The sequence below is a fragment of the Leuciscus leuciscus genome (genome assembly GCF_965113295.1).
Source record: "Leuciscus leuciscus genome assembly, chromosome: 4".
Lineage (NCBI taxonomy): Eukaryota > Metazoa > Chordata > Actinopteri > Cypriniformes > Leuciscidae > Leuciscus > Leuciscus leuciscus.
Window position 1 is genome coordinate 38,574,856 of NC_138728.1, and position 21,073 is coordinate 38,595,928.

General features: G+C 38.6%; 1 protein-coding gene across 9 annotated transcripts; it reads right to left on the minus strand.

Moving 5' to 3' along the window:
• Positions 1–1,674: 1,674 nt before the first annotated feature.
• On the minus strand, positions 1,675–20,117 carry LOC309497451 (uncharacterized protein). 9 transcript variants are annotated; one of them, XM_082167750.1, is made up of 11 exons: positions 20,015–20,110; positions 19,201–19,316; positions 13,550–13,615; positions 13,358–13,438; positions 12,039–12,092; positions 11,217–11,282; positions 11,025–11,105; positions 9,329–9,382; positions 7,921–8,019; positions 4,344–4,387; positions 1,675–1,740 (listed from the first exon to the last, which is right to left on the minus strand). In XM_082167750.1, exons 2-9 carry the CDS (start codon positions 19,234–19,236, stop codon positions 8,005–8,007), a joined length of 453 nt encoding a protein of 150 aa, XP_082023876.1. In that variant the 5' UTR covers positions 19,237–19,316; positions 20,015–20,110; the 3' UTR covers positions 1,675–1,740; positions 4,344–4,387; positions 7,921–8,004. The 9 variants fall into 9 exon arrangements, with proteins under 9 accessions (XP_082023876.1, XP_082023874.1, XP_082023875.1 ...); XM_082167748.1 differs by having other exon boundaries at positions 1,696–1,740; positions 4,309–4,387; positions 20,015–20,109; XM_082167749.1 differs by lacking the exon at positions 1,675–1,740 and adding an exon at positions 2,591–3,576.
• Between the last annotated feature and the right edge of the window lie 956 nt (positions 20,118–21,073).

Sequence of the window (21,073 nt, forward strand, 5' to 3'; positions counted from 1 at the left end):
TTGGGTTCTAATCCGCATGCGTAGTTTTTTTAAACCGATAATGCTCATCAGTGGTTGTATATCAAGCAGGGACACTTTGTGTGCATTATATGTTGTGATTTCACCAGAACGAATAGATATGAGGCGCCGTCTAGGGCTTAAATCGAACTTCATTCACGCACACATAAAACGCTTGCATACACATATACTAGTCACACATACATGTATACTGCTGAATGCTCCAACTATATGAAATGCACAACGTCACATCTAAAGTCGCTCACGCACACACACACACACAAACCGCGCACATACTCATCTGAGACGCGAGCACACACACACACACATAAACTCGCGCACATACTCATCTGAGACGCGAGCACACACACACACACACAAACTCGCGCACATACTCATCTGAGACGCGAGCACACACACACACACACACACATAAACTCGCGCACATACTCATCTGAGACGCGAGCACACACACAAACTCGCGCACATGCTCATCTGAGACGCGAGCACACACACACACACACACACACACACACAAACTCGCGCACATACTCATCTGAGACGCGAGCACGCACACACAAACTCTCCAAGCACATAACGTTACTCCTATAGACGGCGCCTCATAAATAGATCGATCTCTGCAACGTATTGAAGCGCGCGTCCGAGACGAGTGCGGTGTGCGTGAGCCACAAGAGAAAATAATTTTCAGCGCTAGATCGTCTCTTATTTAACAAACGAACGAAATGAATGCTCTGCTGGTTAACTGGAGATGTTTTGTTATTGGATCATTCGTGGCGCGAGATGTTTTATAGGGGGCGGTGAAAAAAGTCAGGCACCGAAATCAGGCACCGAAAGTTTCGTTCTTATTCGGTCTGGTTACTACCGTTTACGTCGGAACCGGTTCCCTATTGGAACCGGGTTTCGGTACCCAACCCTACTTGCCACTGAGTTACCAATGAAAAATGCGGAACAGTTAGTTCATGCGTTCATGACCTCAAGGCTAGATTTTTGTAATGCTCTACTGGGTGGTTGCCCTGCAGGCTTAATAAACAAACTACAGCTAGTTCAAAACACAGCAGCTCGAGTTCTTACCAGAACCAGGAAGTATGACCATATTAGCCCGGTTCTGTCAACACTGCACTGGCTCCCTATTAAACATCGTATCCATTTTAAAATATTGCTGATTATTTACAAAGCACTAAATGCTTTAGCTCCAACAGTGCTTGAGCGAGCTCTTAACGCATTATAGTCCTTCACGTCTATTGCGTTCTCAAAATTCCGGCCAGTTGATAATACCTAGAATATCAAAATCGACTGCTGGCGGTAGATCCTTCTCCTATTTAGCACCAAAACTCTGGAACAGTCTTCCTACCATTGTCCGGGAAGCAGACACACTCTGTCAGTTCAAAGCTAGACTAAAGACACATCTCTTTGACCTAGCATTCACATAACACATTATAGACTTCTATAATTCAATGTTAGGCTGCATAGATCAGGTCATCCGGAACCGGGAACACTTCCCATAAATCCTGATGTACTCGTTACATCATAAGAAGAATGGCATCTACGCTAATTTTACTGTTTTTGTTCATCCCGAGGTTTTCCCGCAGCCTGCCGGATCCAGATCTGATGAAGGACCAGCGCCTGGACACACTCACACACACTTGTTTTTGTGGTATAGAAGGACACTGATGCCCAAACAAGTTTGGTGGTGGTATATGGGGACACCCCTTTCCCAATGCCCTACAGTGATGATACAAATATCAAAAAATTTGTTTTAATCTGCAGATCACAAATCTGACTTCAAATGTTCTATACACACAACAGAACAGAAAATATGACCATATGATATTTTGGTGGTACACAAGGACATTCCCACCCATCCTAAAATGTTCCCGCCTATGACATAATTGTGATTTTTGGGGCCCGACTTGATTATGAGGACACTCTTTTTACAATACACTAAATATGTCATTTCAGTGGATTACAGGGACCAATGTGTTTTACTGGTACATGACCACACACACACACAAACCTGACAACACAGTGTATTACCAAGACTAAGGTGATTTAAGAGGACTGGATCTTAAACACAATACACAACTGCATAATCCAACATTATAAGGACGAGTGTGTTTAATGGTACATGCCCACACACACACACAAACCTGACAACACGGTGTATTACCAAGACTAAGGTGATTAAAGAGTACCGGATCTCCAATACAATACACAAAACAACTTGTAACATTACAGGGACAGAAGTGTTTTATAAGTGCTTTAATTATGAATTCAATAATATCATCATAAACATTGAGTTTTTTTCAGTTTTACCATGTAATACAATCATGTCATGCCATTTTAAGGGGAAAGTGACATCCACAAACTTAAAAACATGGTCAATAAAACTTGCACAACTGTGTGATCTTTCAGAAAGCATACAGTATCATTACTGTTTTGACATATTAAAATGACAAACAGATGAACCATTCAAAACTTCGAAAAGATTGACAAAACAGCCCTTGGAAACAGGCACAATTTAAAGATGTCATTAAACAGGCTTTGAAATGTATAAAATGAACTCATTCAATATATGCTGCAACATGTAGAGAAACCGACTTACAAGGGACGGTTTACCTAAAAAGACAATTCTGTTATTTCCAGAAAATGTAAACAGAATTGTCAAGTTTCAAAGCAGAATTACAGAGATAACAGGAAAAGTATTCAACAAAGTTAGTTTGGGCTGTACATCAGCTCTAGAAGAGTATAGTGTCATTAGAATACAACCATCATTGTAAGTACAAAAGCTCTCATGTGTTTAGAGAATACTAAAGCATGTATTCTTCAGTACAGAGAATGAGAGAGAGGCAGAAATTGAAAACCCACGGAAAGGATCCTCAGCGGTCTTACACTGCTGGCATTCAGTCAGTGTGGCCAGTTTTCCTTTGGTTATACACTCACCGAAAGGATTATTAGGAACACCTGTTCAATTTCTCATTAATGCAATTATCTAATCAACCAATCACATGGCAGTTGCTTCAATGCATTTAGGGGTGTGGTCCTGGTCAAGACAATCTCCTGAACTCCAAACTGAATGTCAGAATGGGAAAGAAAGGTGATTTAAGCAATTTTGAGCATGGCATGGTTGTTGGTGCCAGACGGGCCGGTCTGAGTATTTCACAATCTGCTCAGTTACTGGGATTTTCACGCACAACCATTTCTAGGGGTTTACAAAGAATGGTGTGAAAAGGGAAAAACATCCAGTATGCGGCAGTCCTGTGGGCGAAAATGCCTTGTTGATGCTAGAGGTCAGAGGAGAATGGGCCGACTGATTCAAGCTGATAGAAGAGCAACTTTGACTGAAATAACCACTCGTTACAACCGAGGTATGCAGCAAAGCATTTGTGAAGCCACAACACGCACAACCTTGAGGCGGATGGGCTACAACAGCAGAAGACCCCACCGGGTACCACTCATCTCCACTACAAATAGGAAAAGAGGCTACAATTTGCACAAGCTCACCAAAATTGGACAGTTGAAGGCTGGAAAAATGTTGCCTGGTCTGATGAGTCTCGATTTCTGTTGAGAAATTCAGATGGTAGAGTCAGAATTTGGCATAAACAGAATGAGAACATGGATCCATCATGCCTTGTTACCACTGTGCAGGCTGGTGGTGGTGGTATAATGGTGTGGGGGATGTTTTCTTGGCACACTTTAGGCCCCTTAGTGCCAATTGGGCATCGTGGTTTCTGACCATGTCCATCCCTTTATGACCACCATGTACCCATCCTCTGATGGCTACTTCCAGCAGGATAATGCACCATGTCACAAAGCTCGAATCATTTCAAATTGGTTTCTTGAACATGACAATGAGTTCACTGTACTAAAATGGCCCCCACAGTCACCAGATCTCAACCCAATAGAGCATCTTTGGGATGTGGTGGAACGGGAGCTTCGTGCCCTGGATGTGCATCCCACAAATCTCCATCAACTGCAAGATGCTATCCTATCAATATGGGACAACATTTCTAAAGAACGCTTTCAGCACCTTGTTGAATCAATGCCACGTAGAATTAAGGCAGTTCTGAAGGCAAAAGGGGGTCAAACACAGTATTACTATGGTGTTCCTAATAATCCTTTAGGTGAGTGTATGTGCCTTAAAATGTTAAATTGCAGCTGTAACTTCAGCATTTGACCAGCACACTTTTTGTCCTTTCCACAAGGTTTTCTATTCCTGCCTCACGTTCATTCTCTGTACAGAAGAATACATGCTTTAGTAAACTCTAACTATATGAGAGCTCATGTACTTACAATGGTGGTCATATTCTGATTTAAACCTCAGGTACCTTGAGGAACTTCAGTGGTTTCTCGATGGGCATCTTCTGAACACCTGTAGGAAATCAGTTATAGACAGATCAGAAACTCAGATGTAACTCAAACCTGCATCTAGAACTTAAAACTGGTTATACATCTGATATCTAAAAATTACATTTCAAATGACATTCAAAACATTATTCTGGAGATGGAATGTTGTGTTAAACATCTCCTTTTTAAAGTTTTTGACCAACATGAACATGATAAACTTATTGGTTTGGTACTGATTCCATTAATTTTGTTCTAGAAAAATTGTTATTTATAATAATATCTGATTATTGATAACTGATTTTTACAATTAATGGCAAAAGGAATGTTTAGAAATGTAATCTGATATTATCTACTGACACACTATAGCAGGGTTCACCAATCTCGGTCCTGGAGGGCCGCTGTCCTGCAGAGTTTAGCTCCAACCAGCTCCAACACACCTGGTTGAAAGTTTCTAGTATGCCTAGTGAGACCTTGATTATCTGGTTCAGGTGTGTTTAATTGGGGTTGGAGCTAAACACTGCAGGACAGCGGCCCTCCAGGACTGAGATTGGTGAACCCTGCACTATAGTATGATATATATATACATACACTATGAACAAAATTCTAAACGCTTTTGTTTTTGACCCCATTTTTCATGAGCTGAACTAAAAGTTAAGACTTTTTCTATGTACACAAAAGGCCTATTTCTCTCAAATATTGTTCACAAATCTGTCTAAATCTGGGTGTCGGGGGTCTGGAAACAAGTCATTATCTGGTGTGACCATCATTTGCCTCACGCAGTACAACACATCTCCTTCGCATAGAGTTGATCAGGTTGTTGATTGTGGCCTGTGGAATGTTGGTCCACTCCTCTTCAATGGCTGTGTGAAGTTGCTGGATATTGGCAGGACCTGGAACACGCTGTCGTATACGCCGATTCAGAGCATCCCAAACATGCTCAATGGGTGACATGTCCGGTGAGTATGGTGGCCATGCAAGAACTGGGATGTTTTCAGCTTCCAGGAATTGTGTACAGATCTTTGCAGAATGGGGCCGTGCATTATCATGCTGCAACATGAGGTGATGGTCGTGGATGAATGGCACAACAATGGGCCTTAGGATCTCATCAATAAAATGCACCTGCGTTCGTTGTCCATAACATACGCCTGCACATACCATAACCCCACCATGGGCCACACGATCCACAATGTTGACATCAGCAAACCTGTCTGCCATCTGCCCTGTACAGTGAAAACCGGATTCATCCGTGAAGAGAACACCTCTCCAAAGTGCCAGACGCCATCGAATGTGAGCATTTGCCCACGCAGGTCGTTTACAACGACCAACTGCAGGTCGAGACCCCGATGAGGACGATGAGCATGCAGATGAGCTTCCCTGAGACGGTTTTTGACAGTTTGTGCAGAAATTCTTTGGTTATGCAAACCGATTGTTGCAGCAGCTGTCCGGGTGGCTGGCCTCAGACGGTGTTGGAGGTGAAGATGCTGGATGTGGAAGTCCTGGGCTGGTGTGGTTACACGTGGTCTGCAGTTGTGAGGCCGGTTGGATGTACTGCCAAATTCTCTGAAAAGCCTTTGGAGACGGCTTATGGAAGAGAAATGAACATTCAATTCACGGGCAACAGCAGGTGGACATTCCTGCTGTCAGCATGCCAATTGCACGCTCCCTCAAAACTTGCGACATCTGTGGCATTGTGCTGTGTGATAAAACTGCACATTTTAGAGTGGCCTTTTATTGTGGCCAGCCTAAGGCACACCTGTGCAATAATCATGCTGTCTAATCAGTATCTTGATATGCCACACCTGTGAGGTGGATGGATTAACTCGGCAAAGGAGAAGTGCTCACTAACACAGATTTAGACAGATTTTTGAACAATATTTGAGAGAAATAGGCATTTTGGGTACATAGAAGAAGTCTTAGAACTTTGAGTTAGATCTATAATTTTGTTCAGTGTATATAACTGGCTTAAAACCATTTTTCTTTGGTGAAAATACTAACGTAAAATTGCACCACAATATATATTGGTTTAAAATAATAATAAACATGTTCATAAACACAAACTTGTTATGCTGGGTACACACCAAAAGATAATCAGGCTGATTTTGGGCCGATTTCCCCCTTCTGACAATCCTAGCTGTGTCCCGATTATCTTGATGGTTATAGATTATCTTATCAGATTTTCCCTTGGTGTGAGGTGTGTTAAGAGTGTCCGAACCTGATCGGAAGAACGTCGGAGCCGCCCTGATCGCGAATCGCAAATATTCAACATGTTGAATATTTACGATCAGAAATCCTGAAATGTGGGGGGAAGCCCAAGGACAAACGCGCGCATGCTCTGGAGATTATCACGTGAAAGGAAACAATATCCAATCAGAAAGCGAGATGAAGGAAGACGGAAGCATAACAAACGCAGTCATGGCGCAGCACAAAGTGAAATTGATGTGGACAGCAGAGATGGAGGATCAGCTTTTGTTGATTTGTGGCACAAATGTTTACACAACGTGTTGTGTAAAACTTTTCCAAACACTATCATTGCAATTTCTTCCTGCATATCGTCCGCCATGCTTATTTTGAGGTCTCTAGAGTGTTAACAGTCGAGACTCTGATTGCATGGTCTTTAGGGTTGGGTATCTAGAACCGGTTCCAAAATGCCAAAAACCGGGGATTCGATAAGACGTGCGCACTTCAATTCCGCTTATCGATTCCTTACTTTGGTGATGCTCACATGCGCGAGGTGAATGGCAGTGAGCATTTGTTTACAGTTGTATTGATCTGCCAGGACCTGCCTGCCGCACATGCGCTGTACGTTATATTTACGATGGCGGAGCGCAGCAGATGTTCAAAAGTTTGGTTAAGCTTTTCAAAAAAAGATGAAAATACAGCGAATTGTATCACATGCAAGAAAGACATTTCATGCAAGGGAGGAAGCACCTCCAATATGATGAAACATTTGCTGCAACACAGGGTCAATTTGAAGGAATGCAGCGCATTTGATTCGGTGCGATCTCTCAACAGCAGTACCACAGGTTTCCACACACCAGATAAAGCTACTAGCAGCAGCAATAGCAGTCTCTCACACTCAGGTACAAAACTAGAGCCGCATAATTCTGGATAAAATGAGAACCAGTTTTGTTTAAAATAGAGATCATGAATAAATACATCAGACAATTAATACGAGTCGAGTCTATAATTCCTTAAAGTGTTATATATATACACAGTATATTGTAAATTAAGATGCATTGTCACAGTTTTACTGGTAATAGCCTAAATGTAACAAGAATAAAAGGTAGAAAAAAGTATTTGCTCTCTTTTTTCTCTCCAATAAATATTGGAATCGAAACCAAGAATCGTTAAGAACCGGATTCGATAAGCAGAATCGTTAAAATTTAAACGATACCCAACCCTCACGGTCTTTTCACATCATGGCACACCACACACTATAGGAGCAAAACGGTTAAATCTAGGGTTTTTTGTCCTCATGTTTGTGGTCTATCACATTTTGAAAATCTTATAAGATGTAAAAAATCTTTTGGTGTGTACCCAGCATTAGTTGACACATACCAACATTACTGGAGACGCCTGCAGCTCCAGCAGGAACATCACCTTCAGAACCGCTTTCATCAGGATCACTGGCATCAGAGTCCGTCATACTGATCTCATCTTAAAGAAAAAGAGACATTTAAAACAAGAACATCTTCAGTTTAACCTGTATTCAGAAGTCATTTATGAAACATGACAAATGGCACCCTTTAATAATAATAATCATATTAATAACAACTATAATACTTCACTAAGATCACTATTATTAGAATTATCGCCTAGACAGTGATATACTAATACTGTCAATGAAAAATTAATATTTTATAATGAGTATATTATTTTACAATAAGAGGTTATAATACTTTCTTAATTTCTTCACTTAAGCTGTTATACTGGCAGAAACCTGCAGTTTAAGTGAAAACAGGTTTATAAACGCATCTTATTGCAAAATTGTATTACCACAAAAAATGTGGATATAATGCGAATGTGAAAATAGAGAGTAACTGGTGCTGGTTGCGTTCCCAAATGCATGTTAAACTTATGGCACATGCAGAGATGGAGTTCACTGCATTCATTCCCTGTGAAACGAGGCATGGAAAAAGCCAGATCATGAGCTGATCGAGCGAGCAAAGTGTGCTCTTCAGTGTGAAACACGCAGCACAACAGACTACAGACTTACTTTCTTATCGTCTTTTGCGATTTGATAAGGGCATTAAGCCATGTTGTGCTTTTGATTTTAATATGTTTGAGAGATGCTTTGCCAAAGCAATTGCACAAAAAACAAAGACAATTTATGTTATTATGAGGCGTAAAAATATTTTCGGTTCTTTTGGTTCAAACTGTGGAGGGACAGATTAGACTGTGGTGGGTTACTAGAGTAAAGGTAATTAATGGTAACACTATGAATTTTACTCCTCCCAAAAATGCCAAATAATAAACAGGTGAGAGCGTATTTTAGGCTATATGACACGTTATAGTGAGATATGACAGCGCTTCTGCAACACGCATCACTGCAGATGAGTAGCTGAGGATCTCTTCAGCATGCTGATGCACAAAATACAAACTAAAAATAAATTAAAGTAAGTCGCAGATGCTCAACACACAGTCATCTTCATTAAAAGTAGTGAGAATAAATGATTTTACCAGTGCTGATGCTACTCTCTCTCCTATTGATCTTAAAATTAGCTGATACAAAAAATGCTGCTCATAGCGGTAGCTTTCGATGACGTGAACACCGTTAAATCTGATATAGCGCGGGAAATGAAGATCGGATTTATGTCTGTTTTGTGCAGACACATTTATGTGGCCAAGTGTAAATGGAATTGTTTTGACAATGAAATGACCAGGTGTAAAACAGCCCCAAAGATGATGTGAAAAAGTTCTTACTAGACTAGCATTTCCTAAAATGATGCAATGCTCTTTTTATTACCATCTCAACACAGTCTTGATCCTCCAATGATGATTGTTCCTTCTCAGGGCTCACCTGAAAGCAAGGCAAAGAAAGAAAAAATAAACATCTATTAGATACAAAGGATTCAGAGATTCTCCAAATGAAGCAGCACAGATACTTGACTCCATTAACACTGACTGATCACTGTCATAAAACATAAAATTAAAACAATTTCACATTATCAATGATATACTTGAGCAAAAGAAGGCTGATGACGCCAAACTAATTCAGGTATGATGGGACATTTCAAACAGTGACTTAAGATTTAAAACACTGTGACATAAGTTGTAATCAAGTATAAAGTTAAAACCCTATAAATATATGGTCATAACCAATCAGGGATGCATGAAAATAATGCTCATTATTAATGTTATCATTGTCAATCCGATAAGAAAATTAGGCCGCTATATTAACACTAATAAATAATGGATTACTTCCTTCAGCTTCAGATGTGCGCTGTTCACCATGATGGTTTTGAAATGTTTGAATCACAAATCTGTGAAATCAGCGCATTGTTACAGGGAGAGTTCGCTTGTGGAATTGTAAGTTGTAATATTTTTTATTTTTGTTATATATCTGATTTATCTCATATAGGATGCATTTGGCTGAGTTAATGAGTGCTGCAGTAAACACTTCACTGTAGGCCTACCGGTGGTCAGCAAAACATTAATTATGATTGGGACTGTCATATATACATAACACTATAATGAGCAAACTATTGCATTAAAAACGTCGTGAATTCTTTGGGTTTAGTTGCTGTGTTTCAGCGTGTAGTCCTGGGAGGAGCGCATCCACAACAGGAGTTTCACTATGTAATAGTTGATTACTATTAATAATAGCTCAAGTTAATCTGTGCATGATTTTGTGCAAGTATAAGTTGTAATATTGTGTTTATTTTGTATAAATATCTAATTTATCATATATAGGTTGTGTTCCGCTGAGCTAAAACCATCTAACAAAGCCTCAGTTTAGGGGTGTTCCTTCAGCTCTTTAGGCCATTTCATTTTAAGTTTAATGTTGTCTAATAACTTGTTTGCATTTTAATTTCATTTGATTTATTATTATTATTATTAAGGCAATAGATGTTTTGGTAAAACTTCACAATACATATGTTATTGCATTAACTAACATGAACTAACAGAGAGAAAAACTTTTGTTAATGTGAGTTAATAAAATATGTGAGTTCATGTTCGTTCACAGTGTATTAAATTAACAGATACAACACTGGATCCTAAAATGTCTTGGAAAATGTTGAGATTAACGTTAAGTAAGATAAACATTAAGTAAATCCTGTAGAAGTATTGTTCATTCATTGTTAGTACATGTTAACTAATACTAACAAGATGAAACCTTTTTATAAAGTATTGCCATTTTTTTATAAAGAAAGTTGGAAATATGAATGTAAAATTCATTTTAGAAGCTAAGAAACCTTACACTGGTTCAAACTAGGCCACTGTACTGTATATGTTTGATTTATGTTGAAGTGTTTGGGACATTGGCTTTAAATGGTGTGCATTTCGTTTTTGTAATCAGGCTTTCAAAGTATATCAAATTTTGGATTTAGATTCATCGGCTAATATATCAGATATCGGCTTTCGAATATAAAGAATGATCAGTTATCGGCCCAAATGTTCATATCGCTGTATCCCTAATTTGATTTCCAAAAAAACAATACCTTCTGTACATCTCTGACTTCTGACTGGGACGGGGACGGACTCTTCATTTCGAGAGTGGAGGGTTCAACCTCACAGAGAGTCTACAAAACATCACATTAGACATGAAACAGTGGTGTAAATATGTGAACACTAGATCTCACAGATGTCTCTGCTTCGTTTGCTCGTTCTCTTCCAGCACAACTCTCACTTACTTTGTCTAGTCCCACAGTAAGAGCAGCACAATCACTGCCTGATGACCACTGGCTCTTATGGCTCATCTGAGAATATGAAATTAAGCGTTACATACAGAAACACTTCACCTAAGAGTTTAAAAAAAAGCATTATAAATGGAATATAAAGGATAATGTACAGTCAGTCAGTAATTAATAAAAAATAAACTGACAGGATAATAAGGGTCCTGATACACAGCTACCTATCAATAAATATTTGCACATGAAATACTGATTTGAGATAATATACAAGTTTTCAAATCAATATTTCAATATTTAAATGCTACCACAAGGTAATGTTCACGGCTTTTATGCATCACATTACATGTGTTTTCATTCCAGTGTGTCAGGTTGTGTGTAGCTTTACACCAGTTTTATGAGGACACCGTTTTATGAGGACATCATAAGAGCATGTTCCTGATGTTTGACTTGACTGAAGAATCTCAGTGTGTTGTGTGAGTTTAACAGAATCCTGGTCTATGAGGACACTAGATTTATGAGGACATCATAAGAACATGATCCTGATGTTTGACTTTGACTGAGTGTGTTGTGTAAGTTTAACAGAATACTGGTCTATGAGGACACTAGTTTTACTGGGACACTGGTAACTAGATACATTTGGACGGCACCGAGTTCAAGTGTGTGTATGTATGAGAGTGATACGAGACATTGTGCCTGTGCTAGATGTACAGTAAGTGATCGTGACTCACTTCTTACACACACAATCATAATTCAGGGACTGATAACAGTGGCAAATAATCTGTTTCTGAGGAAACAGAGTTATTACATTAACTTATTGGATACCTTTAGAGTTGCTGTATCTTGTTCAGGTTTCATCTGATTCTTCAGAGTTATCATCTGAAAAAAAAGTAGTAAAAATATATAAAAAAGACAAAGAAATACTAATTTTAGTATCACTTATTGAAAGCCAAACAGAGGTTGCTATTTTTTTACCAACTTCTTCAATGATTATATTTAATCTGACAAGCACAAATAGTTTTCGCTATTGGTATTAGCCACAATGAGCTGTGAATTATGGGTTATCAGTATCGATCCTAATATTCCATATGTGTGTCCCGGTAAAACTAGTGTCCTCATAGACCAGGATTCTGTCAAACTTACACAACACACTGAGATTCTCCTGTCAAGTTAAACATCAGGAACATGCTCTTATAATGATGTCCTCATAAAACAGGTGTAAGACACACACACACACACACTGTAATGAACATGCATGTAATGTGATGCATTAAAGCCATGAACATTAACTTGTAGGGCTGCACAATGTATTGCTTTATCATTCATACCCATCTGTGGTAGTGACATTGCAGTATAGGCCTCTGTGAAGTCAGGCTATATAAAGACTCTGCCGTGTTATTTTACAGTTGATTACTCAAGTTCTGTACCTAAATGCTGTTAGACTTACCTGGAATATATGAGGCATTGTTTATTTCACATCTTTGTTAATTTTTATCTCTGCTTGCAATTTATTATTTTCTATGCAGATGCAAACCCCTACAAAATCACACCAATCATTCTAGAATGATTAATTATTTCCACATAGAGCTATTCAATTCATTTAGTGAAATTGCTTTTCATATTGAAAAACTTTTGTTAATGTGAGTTAATAAAATATGCGAATTCATGTTCGTTCACAGTGTATTAAATTAACAGATACAACACTGGATCCTAAAATGTCTTGGAAAATGTTGAGATTAACGTTAAGTAAGATAAACATTAAGTAAATCCTGTAGAAGTATTGTTCATTCATTGTTAGTACATGTTAACTAATACTAACAAGATGAAACCTTTTTATAAAGTATTGCCATTTTTTTATAAAGAAAGTTGGAAATATGAATGTAAAATTCATTTTAAAAGTTAAGAAATCTTACATTAGGCCACTGTACTGTATATGTTTGATTTATGTTGAAGTGTTTGGGACATTGGCTTTAAATGATGTGCGTTTCGTTTTTGTAATCAGGCTTTCAAAGTATATCAAATTTTGGATTTAGATTCATCGGCTAATATATCAGATATCGGCTTTCGAATATAAAGAATGATCAGTTATCGGCCCAAATGTTCATATCGCTGTATCCCTAATTTGATTTCCAAAAAAACAATACCTTCTGTACATCTCTGACTTCTGACTGGGACGGGGACGGACTCTTCATTTCGAGAGTGGAGGGTTCAACCTCACAGAGAGTCTACAAAACATCACATTAGACATGAAACAGTGGTGTAAATATGTGAACACTAGATCTCACAGATGTCTCTGCTTCGTTTGCTCGTTCTCTTCCAGCACAACTCTCACTTACTTTGTCTAGTCCCACAGTAAGAGCAGAACAATCACTGCCTGATGACCACTGGCTCTTATGGCTCATCTGAGAATATGAAATTAAGCGTTACATACAGAAACACTTCACCTAAGAGTTTAAAAAAAAGCATTATAAATGGAATATAAAGGATAATGTACAGTCAGCCAGTAATTAATACAAAATAAACTGACAGGATAATAAGGGTCCTGATACACAGCTACCTATCAATAAATATTTGCACATGAAATACTGATTTGAGATAATATACAAGATTACAAAATAGTTAAAGTTTTCAAACCAATATTTCAATATTTAAATGCTACCACAAGGTAATGTTCACGGCTTTTATGCATCACATTACAAGTGTTTTCATTCCAGTGTGTCAGGTTGTGTGTAGCAGAGTTTCCGCTAGAAAAAAATGGTGCCGGTCAAAGTGACCGGCAGAGATTTCGTTTTCCGGACATTTTGATGATATGCCAGTCAAATATTGCCTCTTAATTAGTCAAGTTGAGGAAAACTGGAGGCAGGCTATGTAACTTAAAAAAATGACATAATCAGGCCGTATAGAACGCAACATGTTTATTAGCCTAACTTTCAAATAGACGAAAAAAAAAACATGAACGTCCGATTGGCGTCAATCAACGCCAATTTTTTTTACTATGGTTTCACATTCATAGTTTAACAAACCAATCCCCCTTCCCCACATAAAATATCTGAATATCTCGCGGTGTAAATAGCCGCATTTCCATTACAGATTTGCGCAAATGTTTTGCGCTATTATCTAAATATCGATAAAAAACTATTGAGAAATGACGGCGTTTCCATTAACCAATGTTATATGCGACTAGTGTTGTCAAAAGACCCGGTACTTCGGTACCAAGTCGGTACTAATTTTTTTTTAACGTCACGGTACCAGGTTTTCTCAAACCCGGTACTTGATGCGCGTGCATGCCCGAAGCGCGTGCAGTTGCGTCCTCTTCATAAAAGCGCTGATGGCGATCGGCGGTGCTGCTGCTGATGTGGTGCTGATGTTTTTGCGCGTGCAGATATGTTATTTCTTATACTGTCTATGGTTATTTGAAATGGCGCGCGGCAAGTGCGCTCATAATAGAAGCGGCGCGCTCGCTTTTCCATGTGCGTTCATGGATGTATAGCAACGACAGACGCCACGGGAGTACAAACGCTTGTGCGAACTGCGCTCTCCATGACGACGAGGAAGTGTGACATAGGCCTATTAATTGATTTCTAGCCCTTGCATTAGCTTTACTAGCCTACTAGATATATTTATGGAGATGAGAAATAAAAAGCCGTCATTAATATCAGTCCGTCAGAAAAGCAGTTCTAGTCTTATTCTTGGCTGGATAACTCTTAGCAGGTTTAAAAAGCCCTTTTAAAGTTAAATATGAATACAGTTTTGGATTAAATAAAAGTATAGTCAAGTCAAATAAAACATATTTGATCTCCTGTATAGTTTGGTAATGCTACAATAAGATACCATTCATTAACATCACTTAATGCGTTATCTAACATAACACATTGAGTGAACAATATATTTTTACAACATTAATTAACGTTTGTGAATGTTATTTAATACAAAACACTTGATTGGTCATGTTTGTTCACTTCATTCATTGTGCATTAAATAATGTTAACAGAAATAATTTAAACTTTTGATTTTAAAAATGTATTTTTAAATGAACCCCTAAAGGAGAATAATTGCGACAGTATTGTTTTTTTTGTTAGGTCATTTTATCTAATGTTATCTAACAAATGGAATCTTATTGTAAAGTGTTTTTAATACTACAGTTTCCATCTTTGTGATATACACTTTAATATAATTATGTAAATTTAATCTAAATTAAGCTTTGGTACCGAAATTGGTACCGAGAACCGTGGATTTTCACTGGTATCGGTACCGAATACTGAAATTTTGGTACCGTGACAACACTATATGCGACTAAACGTCCTTTTTTCTCTCACGATAAGTCATTTAAAAAATCACGGCAACAGACGTTGGTTTATATAATATCACAGCCACCGCATTAGACATTATTATTATGATTAATGGAAGGAGACGTGGCGTGTTATCCAAGCATTAATGGCAGGGAAAGACCCTTATACTGCGAACGACACATAAGGAGTTTCTGGGTGTTTCGCCCTCATTTCTGCTCCGAGGTTTTGATTGTGGCATTTATATGAGATTTAGAATCCAGTATTCCTATAGGCTAATTATTGTTTCTTTTATGAATTTAATAAAGAACTCTGTCTCGTATTCTGTCCAAACGATCCATGTAGGCTACTTTTGTCCATTCCTTTTTCCTTTTTTAACCCGTAATTGAAAAACGAAAAATGAACGGTTGTTGTCTTTTTAAAACGCAAAGTTGAACACCAAAAGTTTAATTTGAACTGGCTACACAAACTGCGGCGCAAAAAAGTAAATACCGACGCATTTTCAGATTTTTGTTTATGACTTTTTGCCCCAACATTTAAAATATTCACAAATTAATATGGAAAACATGTCGATTTTACTGGTTTTCAAAGGCCAAATTAGAACCTGGAATTGATGTTTTTCCCGCAGTGCTGAATGAGAAGAGCCATTAATATTATGAATAAACTATTGTTTTCTAAGTGTCGGCTAAAATCACATCTCCATCTCCGCTGTTAAGCAGATGCGCTTTTAGAGAGAAATGCATCTTTCATACGGATTAGGTACATAATCAGAAGGTATTAACTTTCGATTCGAATTTGTTCGTTTTAAAGTGGACATTTCAAGCTTTAGCCTACATAGGCTATATTTTGTTTCAGTTCTCGCGCTCCAGTTTACGGAGATCATGAAAGTGCGTCTGATTGTTTTATTTTATTTTACAAAAGCACAACGTTTTCTTGTTATTGTGAGTTTACACAAATAAAAGTAGTTGAGAATAATGTATTATTATTTTCTGTATGACCAGAAATGATAGAGTATTTTAAGTTGTTTCCACTGTTAATAGGAAAATGCAAGTGTTCGCGCTCGCGCCTCCGTGCCATGCAGTGCGCGCTCCACACTCAGCTTTGTTCCTTTTTTGCATAAAAGCGTCTTCTAAATTAGTGTTGCACGGTGTACCGATACTTCAAAAGTATCGCGATACTCGGAAATGAAAAACGTCACGATACCTACATTTATCAGTATCGATACTTAAAAAAAAAAAAAAAAAAACGCCCTCCCTATGGACGTCTGTGTTTTTTTCCTGACGCACGCAGCAAAGAACCTGCCGCTGTCAGTGTCATGTGACAAAACACTACAGCGAGATGGCTGCATGTGCGAGGACAAGTGGTCCACGACTCGTAGAAAAAGATGACCCGAGGAGTGACATATGGAAGTACGTTGCCTACCTTTCCCTGTTGCACGGTGCACCGATACGTCAAAAGTAAATCGGAAATTAAAAACGTCACGATTCCTTAATTTATTAGTATCGATACTTCTAAGAATGACCGCGTTCCAGATTTGTAAGGCCGGCGACACACTGGCTGCGTGTCGTGTCCGTTTTTATTTCGGCTCCCATGTTAACTGCCTGCGTGACACACGCGTTTGGGCGCAGCTCGAGACGCGCGGAAAACGCGTGCATGCTAGAAATAGAACCGACGCCTATTTTTCACGCGACACGCAAGTGTGTTGGAAGCGTTTCCAGGCAAAATAGAATAGGAAAAGATGTTTCTATGTCATTTTGACACGAATACATATTAATAAATGACATTTTGATGTTTGAAAGTTGACATAAATACAATATAAATGTAATTTAAAAAAATATTATCGATTTTCAAATATTGCACCTCTCAATACAGAACGAATTATTCTGTAGCCTATTTTGCCGTCAACACTGCCATTGTCTTTGCTGCTATATATTTGTTTAACATGAAGTATAGGCCTTCCACAACTCTCTCCCCACATGTCAAATATATCACCAATGAGGCTTATCATATGTTACCAATATTAAACATTGTTTAATATAATCGCTGTTCATATTTTTATTCAAAGTTCAGAATCAAGATAAAGCTCTTATGTTTCTTATGATAAATGAGATAATGCTGCTAAATTTATTTTAAAAAATTACCTTGAATGTCATTGCTCTAATTTATTTTTTATATTTCATATTTTGTTCAAATGTTTAATATATCTGCTGTTCATATGGTCATATTAGTGTGTTATATGATTAGTATGTTGTCCCGGTTTTAAAATAAAGCACAGCAATGATATTTGAGAGTGTTTCTCCCTTTTCAGGAAAAGTATCGAAAAAGTATCGAAATCGCAATACTTGACTTGGTATCGGTATCGAAACAATAATTTTGGTATCGTGACAACACTATTCTAAATATAGCTTATTAAATGTTATAATATAATAAAATAATCTAAAAGTATTATTATTTGCGTAGCTATACATGGACCTCAAACACACCGCGTCTTCTAAGTCAGGTGACTGCAAATGCGCAAAAACTGTTTCCATTGCAGTTTTGCGAAATATTCCTTTTTCGAATTGCCTGAAAAACCTCCTCATGCGAGCGTAAAAACGTTCTTGCGATAAACGGGAGTTTTTGCGAAATTAACGTGTTTCCATTGTGCGTATTTTTAATTCGCAATTTAAATTTGAAGGGTAGCCTAATGGAAACGCGGCTAGTGTCTCTCCGCAACTTGCAATGCGCATAAGCTGCGTAACCTTGTTCTCCGCAAGGCGACTTCGCTGCTTCGTCTTGATCCGATTCTGCTTTTTCTCCGGTGGTGGTGGAGCTGTCTGGACATCTGAGGCTTCAGGCGTTCCTGATTCACCATCGTCCGTCGCGTCTGGCCTCTGAAAAAAGCTTTTACGGCTAGTCTGCCTGGGCCTGGCCATATTTGAAACGTCTCACTCATTCGTTCGTTGTTTAGGTCTATATTACAGCCGTTTTAGGCGTGCGCTTTATTTGAAATGCAGCATGCGATGTTGTTTAATAACTTTCAAACGGTAGAGCCAGTTCCTTTATAACATAGCCAAAGGTTGGTGTATTTTTGTTTTATACATTTTAGGCTTATTCTCAAATTCAGATTGTGTTAGGGGGGCGGGATTATTAGGTCATTTTAATCTGACAATTTGACCGGAGAGATTTCATTTTGTCGGACATTTCATTTTTTTTCCGGCCAATGTCCGGCAATTACCGGACAACGGAAACCCTGGTGTGTAGCTTTACACCAGTTTTATGAGGACACCGTTTTATGAGGACATCATAAGAGCATGATCCTGATGTTTGACTTGACTGAAGAATCTCAGTGTGTTGTGTAAGTTTAACAGAATCCTGGTCTATGAGGACACTAGATTTATGAGGACATCATAAGAACATGATCCTGATGTTTGACTTTGACTGAGTGTGTTGTGTAAGTTTAACAGAATACTGGTCTATGAGGACACTAGTTTTACTGGGACACTGGTAACTAGATACATTTGGACGGCACTGAGTTCAAGTGTGTGTATGTATGAGAGTGATACGAGACATTGCGCCTGTGCTAGATGTACAGTAAGTGATCGTGACTCACTTCTTACACACACAATCATAATTCAGGGACTGATAACAGTGGCAAATAATCTGTTTCTGAGGAACACTGGTCGCATGGCACTGCTTAAGCATGGAAACCCTGAACTCACCTTTATAATGATTGCTGAATCTGCCCTGGAGCTCATCTTTGTCTGTAAATGGCATGTCCTCTTCCAGATCTTGATCTTCTCCTTCACTGACTCACTTCAGCCATCATCCCATGTGTCTGCGCGCATAGAAAAACACTCTCATTAATCACGACCTTTGCATTTCATTTGACATATTATTCAAAAAGCTTGTTTTAAATAAATTGATCAATTATGGTAAACAGCATTCAAGTTATTTTAATACTTTATTATTATATGATATTTAAGGAATATGTTAATTGATAATAACTATTCATTCATAGATTTCATTCACAATTGATACATTATAGGCAATAATAGTGACAGTATTAATAAGACTGAATCAGACTGACAGTTCTAATAATATTCAGAGTATATTTTATTATAGTCAGGAGTAATATGAGCACATATTTGTGTCTTAATGTGTTTAAAGCAAGCATAACTGTAGTAATATTAACAGTAGCATATCAGGATACTGTACTGGGTTGAAATAGCCTCCCCTTCACATACTGTAGTCATGACAACGCGTTATTATGATGGCTAGACTATTTTATGGGATCAGAAAAGGTAGCAGTTACAAATATAGTGCAATCGAAAACGAGTTTAAAATGACAAGCATCGCTGATTCCCTCATGTCAGTCTGTAAACAGAATCACTATAGGTCCGCTAGCACCGTTAGCATCACGCGCTAGCTGCTTTCTAACTGTAAAACGAGCAGCGAAGAGCATACAGAACATGCACAAACAAGCCAACCGGACCCACATGCTATTAGAGAAGCAATTAAACAACATTAACTTACCTTTTGGATAACAGTTGCCTTCATCAGGTCCACAGATGTCTTCTCAGGTGCAGAGTTTGTCCAGTCCAAACAGGAAATGACGTGCGACGAATGACTACACCTCTGATTACGTTGTACTTATCATAATATAAACGGGATTTTATTTATTTATTTATTTATCATATATTTAATGCACAATTAATAAATTACAGGCAAAAATACTTAAATAATTAGTATTTTGCATTAAGTTGCTACACATTTTAAAGCTGATTGAAACACCACTAACCACTCGGTGAGTTGCACAGTTTTGAAAACGAACGTTAAGGGTTCATGTTTGTGCATGGCCATTGACTCCCATTCTAAAGCGGTCATGGGCAATTCTAAAATAGTCAAAAAGTCGCGACAGGAACCATTGTCAAAATTTCTTTATCCACCACTCTTGTTCTTCCAAAACGAACTACAAAATAGACTCAGTGTTAAATACCGGAATTGTCCTTTAAGTAGCAGCTACCGTCAGATGAAATCCTGCAGGTGTCGGCGCTTTCTCCGTCCATGCAATAAATGCACATCCATGAATGAGCGCGGATTTTCTAGCGCATTTACTTGAACTTCATAGGCAATATATCTACGGTTTAACCCATTTGAGAGGCGGCCAAAATCAGAATTTAAAATGGACTGAATAAGCTCTCTACGAACTTGAGCGATGTGAAAGTGGAAAGTGAGTCGCTCGAGACTGAGTCGCCAGCTGAGGAAAGTGAGTCGCTCGCTGAGGAAAGTGAGTCGCTCGCTGTGTGAGGAGGGTGAGTCGCTCGCTGAGGAAAGTGAGTTGCTCGCTGTGTGAGGAGGGTGAGTCGCTCGCTGAGGAAAGTGAGTCGCTCGCTGTGTGAGGAGGGTGAGTCGCTCGCTGAGGAAAGTGAGTCGCTCGCTGAGGAAAGTGAGTCGCTCGCTGAGGAAAGTGAGTCGCTCGCTGTGTGAGGAGGGTGAGTCGCTCGCTGAGGAAAGTGAGTTGCTCGCTGAGGAAAGTGAGTCGCTCGCTGTGTGAGGAGGGTGAGTCGCTCGCTGAGGAAAGTGAGTTGCTCG

What these genes read in the sequence shown, in the direction of transcription:
- LOC309497451 (XM_082167744.1), bottom strand. Translation starts at nt 19,236, where the DNA reads ATGAGCTCCAGGGCAGATTCAGCAATCATTATAAAG. An exon ending in AAGTCAGAGATGTACAGAAG is followed by an intron (nt 12,093 to 13,357) that starts GTATTGTTTTTT and finishes CTTTTTTTTCAG; the next exon opens with ATGATAACTCTGAAGAATCA. An exon ending in TTACTGTGGGACTAGACAAA is followed by an intron (nt 11,106 to 11,216) that starts GTAAGTGAGAGT and finishes GATGTTTTGTAG; the next exon opens with ACTCTCTGTGAGGTTGAACC.